General features: G+C 42.5%; 1 protein-coding gene across 1 annotated transcript; it reads left to right on the forward strand.

Moving 5' to 3' along the window:
- The first annotated feature begins 534 nt into the window (after positions 1-534).
- Positions 535-9212, forward strand: she (Src homology 2 domain containing E). Its single transcript, XM_072461005.1, has 6 exons — positions 535-1303; positions 2190-2316; positions 4540-4803; positions 5382-5679; positions 7572-7691; positions 8912-9212. Exons 1-6 carry the CDS (start codon positions 845-847, stop codon positions 9102-9104), a joined length of 1461 nt encoding a protein of 486 aa, XP_072317106.1. The 5' UTR covers positions 535-844; the 3' UTR covers positions 9105-9212.
- The last annotated feature ends 10978 nt before the right edge of the window (positions 9213-20190 follow it).

The raw sequence follows: 20190 nt of genomic DNA on the forward strand, positions 1-20190 counted from the left end.
TGTTTTAAGAATGTTATTGTTTTATTTGTCATGAAGGAATTGAGTGTCAAAGTGAGGCTGACCAGTTCAGTTAGATCAGATCACCTCAATGACGATTATGAATAAAAATATAATTTAGTCGAGGCTACTTCTATCTTCCTTTGAACAGGTCAAAGTGCAGAAAACGCCACTATCTAGAAAACTAAACTATCCTTTTCACCAAAGTAAGTCATACTTTTACTTAATAGTTTTACCTTTGGCAACTTTGAACTTTAGAATGTGATTTCCTGCTTGAACATAAGCAGTTGTGAACCAGTGTGAACAAGGGCAAAAGTTTGTAAGAAAAAATTTTGTTGTAAACTGTCCAAATAATCACCCAAACGGCCACGTGACTGATGATAAACTACGATAAATCTTCTTTCTTTTTATTTCATTATTCTTTGAGATTTGCACACTTCCATAATCAATGGTAGCTACACTTGTTTAGCCCGCCTCTCACTTCCTCAGCTACTTCTCTCCGTTGGGACATCTCATGCTCATAGCTTTACTTTGCTCTCTCAGTCTTTTCCTCAGACACAGACTGGACGCACCGCCTCACTCAAAGGGAATGGGATCCTCACAGAGCTCCAAGAAAAACTTTGACTTTTTTCAACTGTATGCCTTGAAGAAGTTTATTTTCAAACTACAGGGATAGCTCTCTCCAAGTGACAACACGCCCTGCTCGCTCTCCTCCGATGGTGTATTCGTTTTCTTAAACTGTCGACGTCTTCTAGGGTTTGTTTTAGGTCTATTTCATCACCAGAACATTGACATAAATAGTCCCTGGACCACAATACTGACGTTTTAGTGAGAACCTTTGACAGTCATGGCAAAGTGGTTTAAAGATTTTCCCATCAACTTGAAAAATGGGAACGAACGCGCGCGCTCTGCCTCCGAGTCGTGCCCGCAGACCAGATCCAAACCCTCTTTCGCTCGGGACAGTCTGAAAGGCAGCGCGAGAAAAGACGAGGGGGCCGGGGGGCTTTTGGCCGGCAGGAACAGGAAAAACTCCGCCACTGCAGAGTTGGGCCGTAACAACGCTGGCCCCGGGGTAACCGTGTGGGACAGTTTGACCTCCGGGAAAAGCCGAAAAAACTCCAAGATTGAAGCGGGGACGTCACCGGAGGAGCAGCGCCAGGTCAGGAGCTCCAGTCTGGCTCAAGCCTACATCAGCAGAATGATCAAAGTGGACAAGCAGCCGGACAAGACCAACAAAGTCAAAGCCACGAGTGAGAAGCAAAACCTGCCTGAGAACGACAAGGGGAGAACGGATTTTAAAACAACGGTGAGCATTTCGGTTTTAAAAGCATCTTGGAATTACTATTTAAAAGTTAACTATGAAACAGATAACGTTATGGCTTGCAGATAAGTCTTTTTGGTTGTGGGGGGGGGGGGGGGTCTTGTAATACGACGGGAGCCTCAAACTCAAAGGAACAAGTCAGAAGCGAAACTTGCCTGAGAAAACCGATTACGAAAACAAAGATTGATTTGAAATGAGAAAAGAATGAAACTGATTTGATTGTGCCTTTGCTTTTGGGGGTCTCAACGCAGGACAAGACCACCGAACTCAGTAAAGTCAAACCTGGCCGGGAACGAGATGGGATAGGAACAGATATTTAAACGCCGATGATCATTTGTACATATCATTTTGCTGAAGGTATGAATGGATGAATGGACGAGTCAGCAAAAATGATTGTCTTCGTATTTTTTTGTTTAGTGGGCAGGAAATGTACACAAGTCGCACAAGAAGTGAGAAGCGCCATCCTTTTCCTCTCTCTCTCTCTCTCTAGTTATTTTTGCAGAGGAAAAAATACTCAACATTCAAATTGATCCAATTTTAAACTAACAAGTCCACTTTTCTCCACTAAAAGCGCATTAAACTAATTCCATTTTGATTTGCAAGTGGCTTTCGTTCACGCTTCTTCACGTCGGTTCACCAGATCAAGCGACCAGATTAACATTGCACTTTTGTTACATTGTTTTCCATCGAAACAACAGGCTGTACAACGAGCTGACCTATTTGCACAAGTGTTTCCGGCCGTCTTGTCCCGCAGTTACAGACACCACATCCTTTGAGCGTGGCATCCTTCCTTCACGTTTGACACTGAAAGGAGTGCACCATAAAGTATGAATATTGCAGTTGTTAGTGATTGTTTTATGTGTGCTTTTAGCTGATTATTCTGGAGGATTACGCCGATCCTTTCGATGCGGAGAAAACCAGAGGGCAAAGAGAAGCGGAGAGAGCGGGAGTCAATGATGGCTACATGGAGCCTTACGACGCACAGGTCATTATCACTGGTAAGAGCATAGTTTGTCTGTATTAGCCTAATGCAAAACTAACACTATCACTCAACAGCACAGATCTGCAAAACTCAGATTAAAGTGTCATTTGAGTAACAGGTCTTCAGACAGAGCAGTGCCTCCAGTTAGCTTCACCGCCAGAGGATTCCCATCATCCGTATCTGTGGTCGCCGCTGTCACACTAAAACATGTCTGTCAATCACTGTTGTCACGATTCCGTCGTTCCAAACTAAATTTCAATTCAGGTTTTTCTTCAGTTTCGATGCTTTAATTGAGTTTCTAGTTCTGTTACTTCTTTGAGTATTGATTTGTATCAGATTTCAACACTTTTGACCACCCTACTGCCGCGCGCCAACTCATGTAAGATCAGCACACAATCACATTGAATTAGACTAAATAGCAGGATTTTTGTTTTGAGCTGCCGATCTTCTCAAATATATGATACAATACATAGAAACTGTAATGTGGCATATACTATACAGCCTTGATGACTGCTTACAGAGCACGCTCTGTATAAAATAAATACACATAAACACTTTAGTTCCCACACATTCAGATTTGAGTTGCCTATTTCATGATTTCTAAAAGTTTAACAAAGATCTATTACAGTTTACATAATGGGTCCCAGTGTGTAGTTGGGGGTTGAGGTCTGGAAGGTTTTGGGACCTTCTGGCTAATTTGAAGTGAAAATGGTCTATTCAGATTCACAAGCACATTCTGGTGTAGTACAGTACTATTGACACGCTTCCCGCGCAGTCTTCACATTTTGGATTTTAAAGGGGCTCTGAGCCCCATTTGATCTGCCCTCTCGCCGCCGGTGGTTTCCATGGAAACAGTGTTGTGCAGGGACAATGGGCGCAGCTTCCTTTCCCAGCTTCCTGCCTCCTGCATGCGCTTCCTTCGCCCCATTCTCCAGATAGGAAGTTGGCCCCTGACCGCCCCGCTCGTGCACGCACAGCGACACGCACAACGACACGCACAGCGACACGCACAGCGACACGCACAACGACACGCACAAACACTTTATGAAATAATGCAGTTTTAACCCGATCGTTTCCCGGCAGTCAGGAAGCGGGACCTGGTCTGTCAGCCAATCAGCCGCGGCGTTGACCTTTTCTTCCTGTAGCTCCATTGTTTGGCCGCACAATAGCGCAGACACAGAGGCTACCTGTCAGACTGTGAAAAACATACAATGCAGAAATTCCCTGAAATGTAGAGATTTATTCATAACAAACACAATGCCAGAAGAATAGAAATTCAAATCAAGGTTAAAAGTCAACTAATGTGTTTATATGCATGGTTTTGTCTGGCAGAACACTGTTAGATGTCTAGAGAGAATCTTTATGAATCATCCCGCATATTATTTGTAGTGTATTATTTGTAGAACAGCGACATAAAAGGTGTAATGTGCTATTGCAAGTTTAAAACTGGACCACAATTTAGAGCTGATCCTTGGGTTGCATTATGTATTACCGTATGTAATGGTCTGTAGTTATTTAAGGGACAATGCATATCAAATAAAATGATATGTGCTGGATGATTGCCTGAGCTAGTGTCCCTCCTTCGTCCCTGCTGGACACTGCAAAACCACATCTTCTTAGAACTAGAAAAATGTCCTTGAAATAAGTGAAATTATCTGTGAAGTAGGTGAATTTGACTTCACACGAATTCTTGAAACAAGCTTAATAATCTTACTGATTTAGTGTTTATTTAGTAAATTTTAGTATTTTTGTCTAGATTTATGTTAATAAATCCTTGTAAGATTTATGAAATTTGCAGTGAACCTGCACAATTTACAGTCTTAAATAAGCTAAAAAGTGCTTGAATTAAGCAGTATCTTGGTTTGAGGGTTTTTTATGTCTTAAAATTAGACGTGCCAATGGAACAAGCATAATATGTCTTGAATGTATTTCTTCTGAGAACACAGATTGACTCATTGAATAAACTACGTTTTTGTTTTGTTTTAATAAAACAAATAGTATTACATTTATTCCTGGACATATCAAGGAAACCAAAACTGAAAACACAAAGTTAATTGTAATCTGTGTTTGAAAAATTAGAATGAATCATTCTTATCTATGGCATTGTAGTGCGGACAATATTAATACAAACAGGCACAGTTTTCTTTTAAAAGATTTGATTTTGTTCTGTCCGAGGCCTTGTTTGTGACAGTGACAAAAGAAAACTTCCCATCTTCACCTTCTCCCTGCTGCGTTGCAGAAGTGCGCAGAAGAGGGTCCAAGGATCTCCTCAAAGTGTGTGTTCTGGTGGACCGGGGTCAGATGGAGGGGAAGTCTGAGGAGGTGTCACCCACAGCCCTGAACACAGCCCTGAACATCTACGACACGCCTTACGAGGCCCCGCACGGACACAGCGAGGGCGTGTGGATCCCTGTGTCACGCCCTGAGTCGGATGTGCGTCCTGCGGGAGAGTACGAGCTGCCCTGGGAGTGGAGGAAGGAGGACATTGTTCGAGCCCTGTCAGGTAGACCCAGGTTGTCTGTCAAATCTGCAGAGACTCTTTACGTGGGAACAACATCTGCACCTAAAGATGTTATATTATTCCATTTATTCAACTTACATCCATAGATTAGGACATTGACTTAAAAAGGCATCTCCCCCAGAGCCATAAAGATCTACCCTTAAAGTAGCACCTACACACATCAAACTTTCCAGTCTTGTTCCCAAATTCCCTCTGTAAATGTATTTGTATTTATGTCAATAAAACAAATCAAGAAATTCAATCGCAGTTTTACACATAAAATGCATTATTTTTGTATGAACACACCACATGATTTTCTCTCATTTATGAAGGTAAACTAGAGAGAAAAGTGTCAAATTGATACCTCTAACATTTTTAGATTTAATATATATTTTCAACTGCCTCGCCTTAATTCATAGTTGAAGAAGTTCACACTGTGTTTTATGTATGTATTAGTTATTTATTTATATGGACAAAACACTTTCATTACAATGATTATTTACTTTCTTTACTTAAAATGAAATGCAGCTTCCTCATGAATAATAATGCTGTTTATCGTGTTCATATATCACTGTCATCAGCTCAATTTGAGGCAGTGGACTGTTCAGCCAGCAAAGAAAACAGCTCCACCACCAGACCAAGACAGAAGAACTGGACCAAGACCCTCGTATCATCCACTCCCTCATTTCCCTCTTCTCCGATCCTTAAACTCTCCCCCCTCACTCCCTCCTCGTCCTCATTCTCCGCCCTGAAACCTCTGCCCCTCTCTCCGTCCTCCAGCCCAAACAAACTGTCCCCCCCTTCGCCCTCCTCGCCCTGGACTCCGCTGGAAGCAGAGGTGACGCGAGTCGACCCCGGCCTGTCCCTGGAGAAGCAGAGGTAGGAGAAGAAGCTCTGTGTCCTACTCAAACTGCTCCTGATGTCAGACGTTTACATTTTCACACTTTGGTTTTCTGTTATTCTATTTATCCTTTGTTTACCTGCTGTGAGATGAAAGTCTGTCACTTACACAATTAGATAAGATAAGATAAGATATGCCTTTATTTGTCCACACATGGGGACATTTAGAAAAGTAGATACAGAAGAAAGAAACAGATAACACTCTTAAATAGAAAAAAACTCTTATAAACAAAACTCCTATGTACAGAACCTCTCATATTCTTAATCGGGAATAGAGAGAAGAAAAAAAACAAAAAATTGAAATTGAAAAAATAAAAATAAATAAAATAGAAATAGAATAAAAATAAAAAGATAAAAAATGGCTAACACAGGACACAATTATACTAATCATAGTGGTAAAGTAAACACTCTTATTTACAGCAGTTCTATGCACATGAATATGACATTATTGCGTCTGAGTATTGCACATGAATATGACACTATTGCGTCTGAGTATTGCACATGAATATGACATTATTGCGTCTGAGTATTGCACATGAATATGACACTATTGCGTCTGAGTATTGCACATTAATATGACATTATTGCGTCTGAGTATTGCACATTAATATGACATTATTGCGTCTGAGTATTGCACATGAGTGTGACATTATTGCGTCTGAGTATTGCACATGAGTGTGACATTATTGCGTCTGAGTATTGCACATGAATATGAAATTATTGTGTCTGAGTATTGCACATGAGTGTGACATTATTGTGTAAATTATGACAGTAATTACATATGAATATGACAGCATTGCACTTGGTTAAGTCAGTATTGCACATGGTTAAGTCAGTATTGCACATGGGTATGACAGTTACACGTGTTCAGGGCTAACAGTGTTTGTTGTAGAGCCTGACAGCAGCAGGAATTGCATGGAAATAGAAAGTTTAAAGTAATCACTCTTCAGTACATTCTTCATGAATATAAATACTGTGGAACAACATGGAAACAAGCCATATAAAAGTAAATTTTGTGGAGCAAACCAGAACGGACCCTGACACAGATAACCAATAATATTGGCTGATGCCGATATTGGTATTTTAAAAGCCACACCAAGGCCCACACATTAATCCTTATAGCAAAGGTCACACATTCAGTTTTCATTTTGGTAAAATAATATGGATTTATGGTGAATAATATAATTTGTTCTTTGTATCTTTATGATGATTGTGTAAACATACAGCCACCTCTTTAGCTTTATTGCTCTTCTCTTTTCACTTTTGCTCATTAGTCGTTTTAAAAAGGCAAATCTGATGCACTGTGGACAAACAGACTGGAGCAGCTTAGAAAAACATGCAACAAATATTTTCTATAATGGTTCGACATGTCTGGTTAAAAATGTGTACAGTAGATACATACAAGAATATTACATTTCATAAGTAATCCTTGACTGTTTGGAACGTTCAAAGACTTCATTGAGGCTTGACAACAGCACACCTCTAAATGTGAAGGTCATTGAGTTAAATTATGAATAAAAACATAGAAAAACATGCTCGCGGCGGCTGGCATAATGCAGTGTTGTAGAAGCCCTCATGCGTGAAGCTTGGTTAATATGTGCTGTTTATGTGGAGTCGGTCATACTTTACATTTCAGGTCTCTCACCTGTGACAGTGTCCAACAGTGTTTCACAGATTTTTGCACAGCGTAAGTCAGAGTTGGCCCGTTGTGTTCTTTGCCATTCTCCTGTTCTGGTTTCCTCGTTCGCACACCACTGCTGCGCATCATTGACTTGACATTTGACTTGTCTCCATATGTCAGTGTGCTATATGTCAGTGATAGTCTGTCTGTCTGTCTGTCTCCTTCCTCGCCGCCCCGCTCGCCCCTGGAGCTGGTACCATGGCAGCGTGAGCCGGCAGCAGGCGGAGGCTCAGCTGCAGCGCTGCAGGGACGCCAGCTTTCTGGTGAGAGACAGCGAATCAGGGACCAGCAAGTACTCCATCGCTCTGAAGTGAGTGCACAATATGAGTGTCGCTGCGCGTGCTTTCTACTTCATAATGCAACGCTGTACACTTTTATTTATAGCGCCTGTCTTTTTCTGCTGCATCACCGACTGATCACACAATTCAACCCATCACCCAAAGCTCTTTCTAAAAATAGTTTCCAGTTGGAGGCATGTCGGCACTTGGACGTTTACCGCTTCAGAATTGAGACTAAACCTTGGCTAGACAAGACAATCTAAACATGGACTGGATCAGAACTAAACCTGGACTGGATCAGAACTAAACCTGGATTGGATCAGAACTAAACCTGGACTAGATCAGAACTAAACCTGGACTAGATCAGAACTAAACCTGGACTGGATCAGAACTAAACCTGGACTAGATCAGAACTAAACCTGGACTGGATCAGAACTAAACCTGGACTAGATCAGAACTAAACCTGGATTGGATCAGAACTAAACCTGGATTGGATCAGAACTAAACCTGGACTAGATCAGAACTAAACCTGGACTAGATCAGAACTAAACCTGGACTAGATCAGAACTAAACCTGGAGTAGATCAGAACTAAACCTGGACTAGATCAGACTGTTGTTTAGTTTGGTGTCAGTAATCATGACTATAATCTTAACACTTAAATGTGATGCTAAGACATCTTTATTACACAGTTCAGATGATGTCATCCTTCAGGCCGACATCTTGTGTTGTGTGGGAGTCACTTTGCTGCACATTTGTTGTTTCTCTCGTTTGTTGAAGTGAAGACATTGTAGGCACCACTTTACCCGGAACAACCGTCACTAGAATTATAGATGATATTGTGTGTGATGTTTAACATTTGTTTGATAAGTAAACATCAAATAATAAGTTTAAAGACACGTTTTAACATATTTCTGTTGGATTTACATAATATCGTCTGACTTTCGTTTAGAGCTGCAATTTGATTGTAGATAAGGTACTATAATTTCCTCCACAAACAATAAAATAACTGCTTACTCTGTAGATTACTCTGCATTATAGATTTCAGTCTTTTGTCAATTCTTCTGGACGCGCTTCTGAACTTTTGTTTTATTGAAATGATTCCGAATCGCAATAATTGTACGTAAAATAACAATTAGATCTCTTTCATCTCTACTATCGCTATCCGGATTCTCCCAAAAAACATCGACACAATCATTCTTGTCAACATTGCCCCGCCCTAACTCGACAACTCTGTTTGTGCTTGTTCTGTAGGACGAGCCACAGTTGTGTGCACATCATTGTGGCGCAGACTAAGAACGTCAAGGGCCCGGGCTACACGCTGGATCAGAGCAGCTGCGTGTTCCCCTCCATCCCCGAGCTGGTACAGCACTACTGCGCGCACAGACTGCCTTTTAATGGCGCCGAGCATATGACCCTGCAGCATCCGCTTCCCAAGCAGCAGTAAACACGGACTGAGCCGAAGTGACAGGAGGAGGCGAGCACAACCACGAGATACGAACGCACAAATTTGCACACTTGTAAAGACGTTGTACACGGCAACAGTTGGAGCGACACTGCTTCAGAACGTGTGATGAGAAGTGCAGCTGTCCAAACCGAAGCCCTCGTGTTCGCCGTGGTTTGTCTGTACTTTGTCAGTCGCTCACAGAGTCATGCGTTCCATCTGCTCAGAGCTTTGGCACTATTAAAGCTTGTAGTATTCAGAGAAGACGTCTTTACTCAGAGCGGCTCATACCAACAATTACCAACATGGCACTTGGAGCGAGGGCCCATTCTGTGCGATCGATGCACATGATTGGAGTATATTCTTTCATCAATCCAGCCTGCCAATCACGCTATTGATCGCTCTGGAAAATCATTCTGGTTTACTAACCACTGTGTCAGTCAAGAGAAAGGGATGTGTCGATTCTATAACTAGTTGTGTACTGTAATGGGAGGGGTCACAAACATTATGCTGCCCGCTCAGCAGAAAAAGCCAGAGAAGTCAATATTATAAATGTTATGGGGCTTTTTTGATCACAATTTTGTGTAAAACGAACATTATTATAATTGCCAGAAACAGTATAGGTGGGCAGTTTTATAGTGTGTGATGTAGTGTAAGTGTGTGAGGGATTTGTGGATTTTTTACTTTGACTTGACATCGACTCATATTCCTGTAAATCAGGGGCGCCAGATGGAAACTGGCTATTAAGCTGTTATTTGGTGCAAAACATCTTTGTTGTTTATGAACTTAAATTGCACATGACGGGTTGGACTTCGCTCCAAATGTCTCTAAAATGTAGTTTTTTTCAGGCATTATTCAGCTTAACAAGGATGTACACAACAAACATACCAGAGACATGACTGAAAACGTATGCTGAAGTAAAATATACTTACAATGCCTAACCCTATTTAATATAAAAGCACATGATTCCAATAAAAGCAGTGTGTCAGCATCAACTGTTCATCACATACAGTAGGACTCTATACATTACTCTATGTACATGGATCATTCCAGAGTTCTATCGTTTAAAAAGAAACCAATATTTATACCTCCTTTTTGAAGGCATCCATTGAAAAGGACATTTTAATTGATTATTCAACTTTTTGTTGCCTTGAGAAGCAAAAATGTGAAAAACATGTATGAGTAATATTCTTTCAGCTTTGTTTAAATGGTAAATGTCTAGACTATAATACCTGTTTTTCTAAGGTGGTTTTGACTCAATCTGTTCAAATAAGGTCTGTAAATAGAGAGGGTGCAAATGATTATACGCCTTATACTTACAAGAAGAATTTAAAAAAAAAAATTAAGTAACAAACTATAGGATTTTTGTGTGCAACATAGTCTGATCTCATGATTAACAATTCTAACAGCCTTCTTTTGGAGCAAAATAAAAGGATTCATGTTCAGATCATTCTTTTTTCTTTTTTTGGGTCATTTTCTATTGTATGCATAAGTTGTTGTAGGTCCTGCAAAAATACATCTCAGTTTTTCCATTGCCACAACAACATTGTTTATGTACATAATGAATAATTTGGGCCCCAACACAAAGCCCTGTGGAACACCATGTGTAAGAATTTTTTGATCAGAATTTACATTATCCATGTGCTTATTCATGTACCAGGTGTGAGCAGTTCCTCTGACACTATATCTTACTATTTAGTTTAAAAGCACCATATGGTCAATGTGTCAAAGGTCATGCTTAGATCTTTTAAGACGACCGTATTCTTTATCTATTGTTGTAGAACATGACTTTATAATGTTGATGACACAGACAGAGGGATTTTGTTTTCAACTCTGCTCTAGTTCCTGTAGATTTTGCAACTTGACTGATGTAAAACCATGATAATACAAAACAGAAACATGCAGTGCAAATTTCTATTCAAGGGTTTCATCTTCCCGTTTATGGGCGCCATAAGCATTTTTCGGCTTTCAAAAGATCAAATATTTTGTTATGAATTGCTAATTGTGTAATGTAATAGTTTTTGGTTAATATATCTCTAAGTATTGTCTATTTCTGTCCCTATCCACATGCAACACAGACTGGCACAAGGTTCAATGTCGTCTCTGCCCAAAAAAACAGACCAGAAGTGAAATATTTTTTCCCCAGTAGCTTCACAAAATGGTGCATTGGTAATTTATTCAACAGCAAAGATGTAATTTTTGACTTCAAGACATGAGATGACCGTATTTATCCGGACAATGAATTGCACTTTTTTCATAGTTTGGCCGACTTTTGCGACATATAGTCTGGAGCGACTTATATGTGATATTATTCATTATTTTCAAACAACCACAAGAGGGCGCTCTAGGCTCTAAGCGACGCAGAAGAAGAATCTGCACTTCCTCTGGAGTTTGTGGAGTTGTTTAGAAGTAACACAGAGGAAGAAGAATTCAATGGATTTAGTGATTTGGGGTAAAACTGATGCTTTGGTAAACTTGTTAGCATGTTCTTTATGCTATAGTTATCTGAATAACTGTTCATATGTTACATTAACATACCAGACACTTACCACAGTTCTGTCTGTGCATCATGTAGCTGAAGGTGTTAGCGTTAGCATACGTCATGTAGCTGAAGGTGTTAGCGTTAGCATACGTCATGTAGCTGAAGGTGTTAGCATTAGCATACGTACACCTATTCACCATGTTCTCTCATCTGTTATTATTTTAAACTGCATTTCAAGATGAAATGTCTACTCTTGGTCTTGGATTTTAATCAAATAAATGTCCCCAAATAATGCGACGTATACACCAGTGCGACTTATATATGTTTTTTTCTTCTCTATGATGCATTTTTTGCTGGTGCAATTTATACTCCGGAGCGATTTATAATCCCGAGAATACGGTAATATGGGAGTTTTGAGGCACCAATCCAGAACAAATAATGACACGTTTTTGGATCATACGTTTGAACACTTCTTTCAAAAACAATAAATCCCCTGCAGAGTTACATTCATCTGCCCTCAAACAATGACATCATCTGAAACAATGACATAATCTATCGTAGAATGCCAACGCAGCCTTTTCCCAAATGTGCGAACGGCGACTGAAGCGGCATGTGTTTTGGTGCGTTGTACTGCTGTATTACTGTCTCTTGAATAAAGTGGAATTTACAACAACAACAACAACAACAACAAGGTGACTGCGTGTTATTATTAGAAATGCCGGCAGCAAAAGCCCACCGCACTGAAACAGATAGGAGGCGCTAACCAGAGTGGATCTATGTGTTGATGGTTATTTTTGTTGTTTTTTTCTCCTCTTGCAGCCGTGAAAGCATTGACCTGAGTGTGAAATCAATTACGGCTAACGCGGACCCGCACGCAACCGAAAACACACACACACACACACACACACACACACACGCGCGCACAACACATATGCAGCGAGGAAAACACATATGCAACAACAACACGCACGCACAGGACGAACGAAGGCACGAATCGCAACGGTTGTGCACAGCATTTGCATCGCACAAACCGGGCTCTATCCTCCGTTTCGCTTGGTTTCGTGCGCGTGGTGCGATTTTTCCCTTATACCAGTGAACACCAGAGCTTTGGCTGTGGCGCGCTGAAACATCTTTGGGTTTGGTTCATTTGTGAGGGGGGCGTGCATGCAAGCGTGAACGGGCCCTGTGCATCCATGTGTGCCTCGTGTGCGTGTGTGTGTGTGTGTGTGTGTGTGTGTGTGTTGTGACAGAGATAGAGCCCACATATTGGATTTTTCTGTACAGGGATTACCAGGTTGCCATGGTGATTAGTTAGAAGAGAGGTAGGGCCGTGTCTCGAAAACGAAAAGAGAGGGAGAGAGGGACTGACGGCAATGTGGTGGTGGGTGGGGAAAGGCTGTGGATATAACTGTGGATGTGATGATGATGCGGTGCCGTTTGGACACTTGGTTTGTGAATGGGCAGCAGTAAACTCCTCACATTGTGTCTTAATGGTGCACAGATCTGTTATGCACTGACTTATCTTCATTTCTTCACTTACAGGTTGTTTCTATTGCTCAAAAGCACCTTGAAAAACATGCTTTCTCATTATGCCTGCCTCTCCACAGATCTGACCTGTAACTTAGCCTTGTTTTATGCCATTTTGTGGAGTACTTAAAATAACAGACATTAACAATTAACAGAAAATGTACAGATATCCTGCACTTACATTGTTTTCTGGAAAAATGTGTTTCTTTGCGGTAAAATGGAAACGAACGGAACGGTAGGGGGTGATAAAGGACACTTCAACTTGCCCGACAATTTATTTCCTCAACACACAGACTCAAAAACGTCTCATTTAAGGAAAGAAAGTTCAACTATGTGTGATTGCGATGTCTGTATCAGTGAAGCTGCGGTGTTCCTGTGTTTCGTGGTCTATAACTGTTTACGTGGTTTTCTCTTTTTCGATGTCGGGTACAAATTAAATATTCAGCAGAGTTGTAGTTTTTTTTTAATATTCGTCACACATTTTAGATGCGTTTTGAGCTCTTACAGGAGAACGTTTCATTATCCACCCTTCATTGACACTGACTGCTAATGGCGAGTAATGAAATGTTGTACGGAAATCACCCACTGCATCGAAAATGTTGTGATGCCCCTGCATAACCTCTGCAACGTCTCCATGGAAACCACCAGAAAGGTTACATAGTGCTCCATGAAAGTCATAACAGTACAGTGCAACATGATTGTATTATTTTAGATTATATTATATTTTTTTTCCACCCGGTTTGACCATTTTGGTGACGTTTATAATGTTACTTCCTGGTTGGACATGAGCAGCAGATGTGACATAGGTAGAGGGAATTCCACGACTGTTACCTAGCAACCATAATGTAAACAATTGCCTAAATCCATTGAAATTACACAGCAGCTACAAATAATGATATCTTTATTTTGTTAAAGGTTGTTTGAACTGTAGGAAAATAGTCCGTATGTAACTTGTCCCTGCAATTTTGATGTAATGTCTTTTATTGATGACATAAAGGAATATCTTATCTTATCTTATAAACGGAGGGATTCTGCTTTATAACTACTTTGCGCACTACTTTGTGTTATGTACAACTTTTATTTAACTTTTTTTCCCCTCTCAAACTACAACTTGACTAATGAGAAACTGTGATAAATACTTACCACAGGTTCTAACTCATCTAAGTGTTATAATTAGACAGTGACATGAGAAACTGTCACAATGCTGCTTCTGTATTTCATTATTTATTCATTCCCATCTTGACCCTTCGCTGTAGGTCGAGGCGCAACGGACGGCAGCAGATGTACACGCGGTCAAGACAATGAAGTAATTAGTAGTTCGTCGAGACTTCGGCCAAACCTCTTTTGTGTTCAGTCATTTCAAATCTATAGACATCCTGCTGCGCCACGGGTCGTAAACACCACCAAACAATGACCACCATCACCATAAATCTACTCTTTGGTTTCCTTCAGGCTCCGCGTCAACCTCAGCATCTGTTTTTGCAATGTAAGCGATTAAATGATGAAGGTGTCGACACACCCAGGCGTATGATTATACTGAACGAGTCAAATACAGCTGGAGTCAAGTTTGTTTGAGACGATTTACTCATATCGCAGTAGAAGAATGAAAAAATAACAAATACGACTCAGAAATTATAATAACGACCGTATTTTCAGGAGTATAAGTCGCACAGTCAGAAAATGCTTAATAGAGAAAAAAAAGACATATGTAAGTCGCACTGGAGTGTGAAAGTGTGAAAATAGCAAATAATATCACATGTAAGTCGCTCCGGAGTATAAGTATATAAGTATAAATATAAGTGTAAGTCGCACCCCGGCCAAAACTATGAAAAAAAAAAAGAAAAAGGTGTGACTTATAGTTCGGAAAATACGGTAATTTGTCTGTAAATTACTGCTAATGATGAATTTAATAGGATTTATTGGCATTTTTGAGTTATAAGATATATATTAAAATGTGTTATTGTGACTAGAATTCATGTACATTTTACACGCCCGAAGTATCAGAAACAAACTGCTTTTCAACTTTCATATCCAGATCCTTCCTTTCATATCCATATCCTTCCTTTCATATCCATATCCTTCCTTTCATATCCATATCCTTCTCAGAGATAACCTTCTTCAGCTCTCTCACACCTCCAGCTGGTCTAAACTTCCCTTTATGAGCTCAAACCTGTCGCACCGAAGGAATAGTTGGTTTTCCAGGTTCCACCGGATCTAAACCTATGACACAATAACAGCTTTGACTTATTAAAGAGATAAATGTGATGCAAATATGATAAATAATTGAGTTTACAAACGTTTTTCTAGGGTATTTTGGCATCTACCACAGCCACGGAAACTACTGTTCAGTATAATGCTTTTTTAAATTGTTTGATTGTCATACTCGTTGCAGTGAAATGTATTTTTAACAAGTACTGAATAAAAAGAATGAAAGATCTACAACAGGAATGTATCAAATGTTGCCGTGATAAGACTGAATTAAATCACATTAATATAATTCTAATAAAAACTCACAAACTATGATTTCAGCAGGTTTTTTCCCACACACTTGTACTGTTTTACTCCACTTTTTTTCTTAATCAGAACCTCTTTTATTGCCATTGTCAGTGAACGAAAACTCACAAACCAGGAACTGAAGAATTGGACAGCAATAGTCAAATGTAAACTGTTAAACTGCTAAAAGAGACATGCATAAAATAAGGAGTAGGAATAAAAAGACTTAACTCGGTACCGGCACAGTGTGGACTGAACAGTGCAATAAGAGCAGTTCAAATAGAGTGTGTCGTTGTTGTGCCTGGACCACCTTTTGAGAACCACTACTGTAAACTCTTTGACATTACATCACACTTTTAAACAGTGTTTATTCAGTTTTCTTACTTTTCTCCACACTAACCTTTCAGTCTCTCTTTGTTATCTTTTAAACTCATACAGTTCCAAGACTTTATAATGAGCACACTAATATTATTTTTATTTATTTATTTTATTTAACAAATGGTCTTAAGTTGTGTTACTTTTTAATATTCTAATGATGTTCAGGGCATTTAAAAACTCTTTCAGTCAACTTGCTTAAAGGCTGCACAGCATGAATATAATCTTAGAGGGGAATTAACGATTGTATCAACTAAAGGCAAGAACTTCTGTACAATTGTGTGTTGCAGAACGAGGATTGAAACTACAACGGTAAAACTAAAATTCAAATCTAGTGCAGCTTTAAAACACACGTAAAAGAAAAGTGATGAGAAAGTGCCTTGAGTCTCAACCGAGGAGGACACGTTACGATGATGAGGAGAAGGATGAAGGTTCAGATGGTGCCCAGGCTTCTGTTTGTGTCCTGATGATTGTGGATGTGTTTATGTCATATATGTGAGCGACACTATATGTTAGCTTATGTAAAGGTTATGTTCACATCGTAATGTTGTTTGTGAATGATGCTGTGCACAAAAGTGTAATATGTGGAAGGTTTGTATTGTGATTTGAAGAGTATGACATGCCGGTTTGCAATAAAAATATAGCATTATCATTATATAACAGACTTTGCTAATATTTTTTATGATATTGTGCTGTTTTTCCCCATGTTTCTCCTCAGAGCTCTTTAAACACAGCAAATCATCTGCCTGTGTTGTATGATTTAACATGTTGAATTGGCTTACACTGCACAATGAAAGCACTCCCAATTCTAATTCATTATCGCAGTGCAATTAAACGACAATGTATTAACATTTAAATGGGGATTTAAAGGGCAACATGCTATATGTCATTCCAGGGGTGAGTGATGCTTCATTGTGCGAGTCGTTGAGCATAACGTTGACACACATTTTCCACAAATAAAAAAACTTTTCAGCACCATCTTCCCCACATTAACAAATCGTATCTGTACAAATGTGCACTAAATGACACTGGATGAATGCATTTATGACTCCGCATCATATTTACGTATTAACGCGGCGGTCAGATGTGACAGAGACGCCGAGCAATTGCCACTGCCCTGAGACGAAATGACAAGCGAAGAGGCTAAAGGGAGGAAGAGGAGGAAGGGGGGGAAGACAAGCACTTGTGGGGGTCCCAGCTTTTCAATAATTTAGAGAGCGACTCGGAGCACTCAGAGCAGAGGAGGAGCACTGTCAGGTCAGCTCATTCACTGCAGAGGAGAGGGGAGAGGTGTGCAGAGGGAGAGAGGGGGAAAGACTGGGATAAAGATGGCGCGATGAGGAGGACACACACACACACACACACACGCCCCCCCCGTCCACCAGTGTATGTTTGCGCGTGATGGAAATAGACATATTGAAGGGGAAACAGGTCGCCTTGTGCTTTCTTTCAGTCACCACAGCAACCGCCTCCGCCCTGCTCTTCTCTTTTCTCTCTCTCTCTTTCTCTCGCTTTCTCTCTCTCGGGTTTACTTTTTTACAGCGCCTCACCCTCACCCGTCCCGTGCCCACTCCCCCTGCACGCCCACGCCGCCTGCGTCGTCTCCGCTTACCGCCGCGCCTGCCCCCGTGCCTCCGTCTGTGCCGCAATACCCTCCCCACGTGGACCCTCCCTCACCCATCTGCGTGTCTCAACACGTTGCCAGAACTGGGCGCGTGTAGTTTCACACTTGAACGCCTTTTCCACTGGTTTTAACTTTGTGTGTGTGGGGGTGTGGCAATGAAATTGTAGTGAAATCAGATAATGAAGGGTGTTTTGGAAAGATGGACAATATGATACAATTTTGATAGTGTTGATGTTTTTGTTGATTATAGTAAAAACAAAGAAAAAGTACAACAAAAAGCTAATTATAAGCTTTCAAATGTTGTGTATTTCAAAAAAGGTGATATTTCTGCACTTTTTTGATTTGACACACATTTCTTTTAGATTAACAGAATATTGTGTTGCATTGGAATACTCAAAACAAATTTCTATATCTATATATTTTTCACCTCTCCTTGAACCGACACCTTAACGTGGTGGAGGGGTTTGAGTGCCCGAATGATCCCGGGAGCTATGTTGTCGGGGGCTTCATGCCCCTGGTAGGGTCTCCCAAGGCAAACAGGTCCTAGGTGACGGGTCAGACAAAGATCGGTTCAGAAGCCTCTTATGACGACGACACGAACAAGGCCGTTTACGTCGCCCGGATCGGCGTCACCGGGGCCCCATCCTGGAGCCAGGCCTGGGATGGGTGCTCCATGGCGAGCGCCTGGTGGCCGGGTCTTACCCCACGGGGCCCGGCCGGGCACAGCCCGAAAGAGCGACGTGGGGCCGCCCTCCCGTGGGCCCACCACCCGCAGGAGGATCCATAAGGGGCCGGTGCAGAGAGATCTGGGCGGCAGTCGACGGCAGGGGCCTCGGCGACCAGATCTCCAGACACAGAGACTAACTCTGGGGACATGGAATGTCACCTCGCTGGGGGGGAAAGAGCCTGAGCTTGTGCGGGAGGTTGAGCGATACCGACTAGATATAGTCGGCCTCACCTCCACGCACAGTTTGGGCTCTGGAACCCATCTCCTCGAGAGGGGCTGGACGCTCCACTTCTCTGGTGTTGCCCGCGGGGAGAGGCGGCGGGCTGGTGTGGGCTTGCTGATAGCCCCTCAGCTCAGCCGCCACGTGTTGGAGTTTACCCCGGTGAACGAGAGGGTCGTGTCCCTCCGCCTTCGGGTGGGGGACAGGTCTCTCACTGTTGTGGCGGCCTACGGGCCGAACAGCAGTGCAGAGTACCCGGCCTTCTTGGAGTCCTTGGGAGGGGTACTGGACAGTGCACCGACCGGGGACTCCGTTGTTCTACTGGGGGACTTCAACGCCCACGTGGGCAATGACAGTGACACCTGGAGAGGGGTGATCGGGAAGAACGGCTTCCCCGATCTGAACCCGAGCGGTGTTCAGTTATTGGACTTCTGTGCTAGCCACGGATTGTCCATAACGAACACCATGTTCAAGCACAAGGGTGTCCATCAGTGCACATGGCACCAGGACACCCTAGGCCGGAGGTCAATGATCGACTTTGTTGTCGTGTCATCAGACCTCCGGCCGCGTGTCTTGGACACTCGGGTGAAGAGAGGGGCAGAGTTGTCAACCGATCACCACCTGGTGGTGAGTTGGATCCGCTGGCAGAGGAGGAAGCCGGACAGACTTGGCAGACCCAAGCGCATTGTGAGGGTCTGTTGGGAACGTCTAGTGGAGCCCTCTGTCAGTAGGGTATTCAACTCGCACCTCCGGGAGAGCTTCTCCCATGTCCCGGGGGAGGTTGGGGACATTGAGTCCGAGTGGACCATGTTCTCCGCCTCCATTGTTGATGCGGCTGCTCGGAGCTGTGGTCGCAAGGTCTCCGGTGCCTGTCGTGGCGGCAACCCCCGAACCCGGTGGTGGACACCGGAAGTAAGGGATGCCGTCAGACTGAAGAAGGAGGCCTATCAGGCCACTCTGGCTTGTAGGTCTCCGGAGGTCATCGACGGGTATCGGCAGGCCAAGCGAGCCGCGGCTCGTGCTGTCGCAGAGGCAAAAACCCGGGCCTGGGAGGAGTTCGGGGAGGCCATGGAGGAGGACTATCGGTCGGCACCAAAGAAATTCTGGCAAACCGTCCGGCGCCTCAGGAGGGGGAAGCAGTGTCTCACCAACACCGTTTACGGTGCGGGTGGAGGCCTGCTGACCTCAACTGGGGATGTCGTCGGACGGTGGAAGGAATACTTTGAGGATCTCCTTAATCCCTCAGTCACGTCTTCCGAAGAGGAAGTGGAGACCGGGGACTCGGTGGCTGGCTCATCCATCACCCAAGCTGAAGTCACTGAGGTTGTTCGCAAACTCCTCGGTGGCAGGGCTCCGGGGGTGGATGAGTACCTAAAGTATCTGGATGTTGTAGGACTGTCTTGGTTGACACGTCTCTGCAACATCGCGTGGCATTCGGGGACCGTGCCTCTGGACTGGCAGACCGGGGTGGTGGTCCCTCTGTTCAAGAAGGGGGACCGGAGGGTGTGTTCCAACTACAGAGGGATCACACTCCTCAGCCTCCCGGGTAAGGTCTATTCCAAGGTACTGGAGAGGAGAATCCGACCGATAGTCGAACCTCGGATTCAGGAGGAGCAGAGTGGTTTTCGTCCCGGTCGTGGA

This window comes from Eucyclogobius newberryi, unplaced genomic scaffold (assembly GCF_026437365.1).
Source record: "Eucyclogobius newberryi isolate DKJ021-1_F unplaced genomic scaffold, fEucNew1.0.hap1 SCAF_3, whole genome shotgun sequence".
Classification (NCBI taxonomy): domain Eukaryota; kingdom Metazoa; phylum Chordata; class Actinopteri; order Gobiiformes; family Gobiidae; genus Eucyclogobius; species Eucyclogobius newberryi.

Bases quoted from the DNA above. Each gene is read 5' to 3' on its own strand.
- she (XM_072461005.1), top strand. From the start codon at position 845: ATGGCAAAGTGGTTTAAAGATTTTCCCATCAACTTGAAAAATGGGAAC. The intron at 2,317-4,539 runs GTAAGAGCATAG...GCTGCGTTGCAG, and splicing joins CGCACAGGTCATTATCACTG to AAGTGCGCAGAAGAGGGTCC. The intron at 5,680-7,571 runs GTAGGAGAAGAA...TCGCCCCTGGAG, and splicing joins CTGTCCCTGGAGAAGCAGAG to CTGGTACCATGGCAGCGTGA.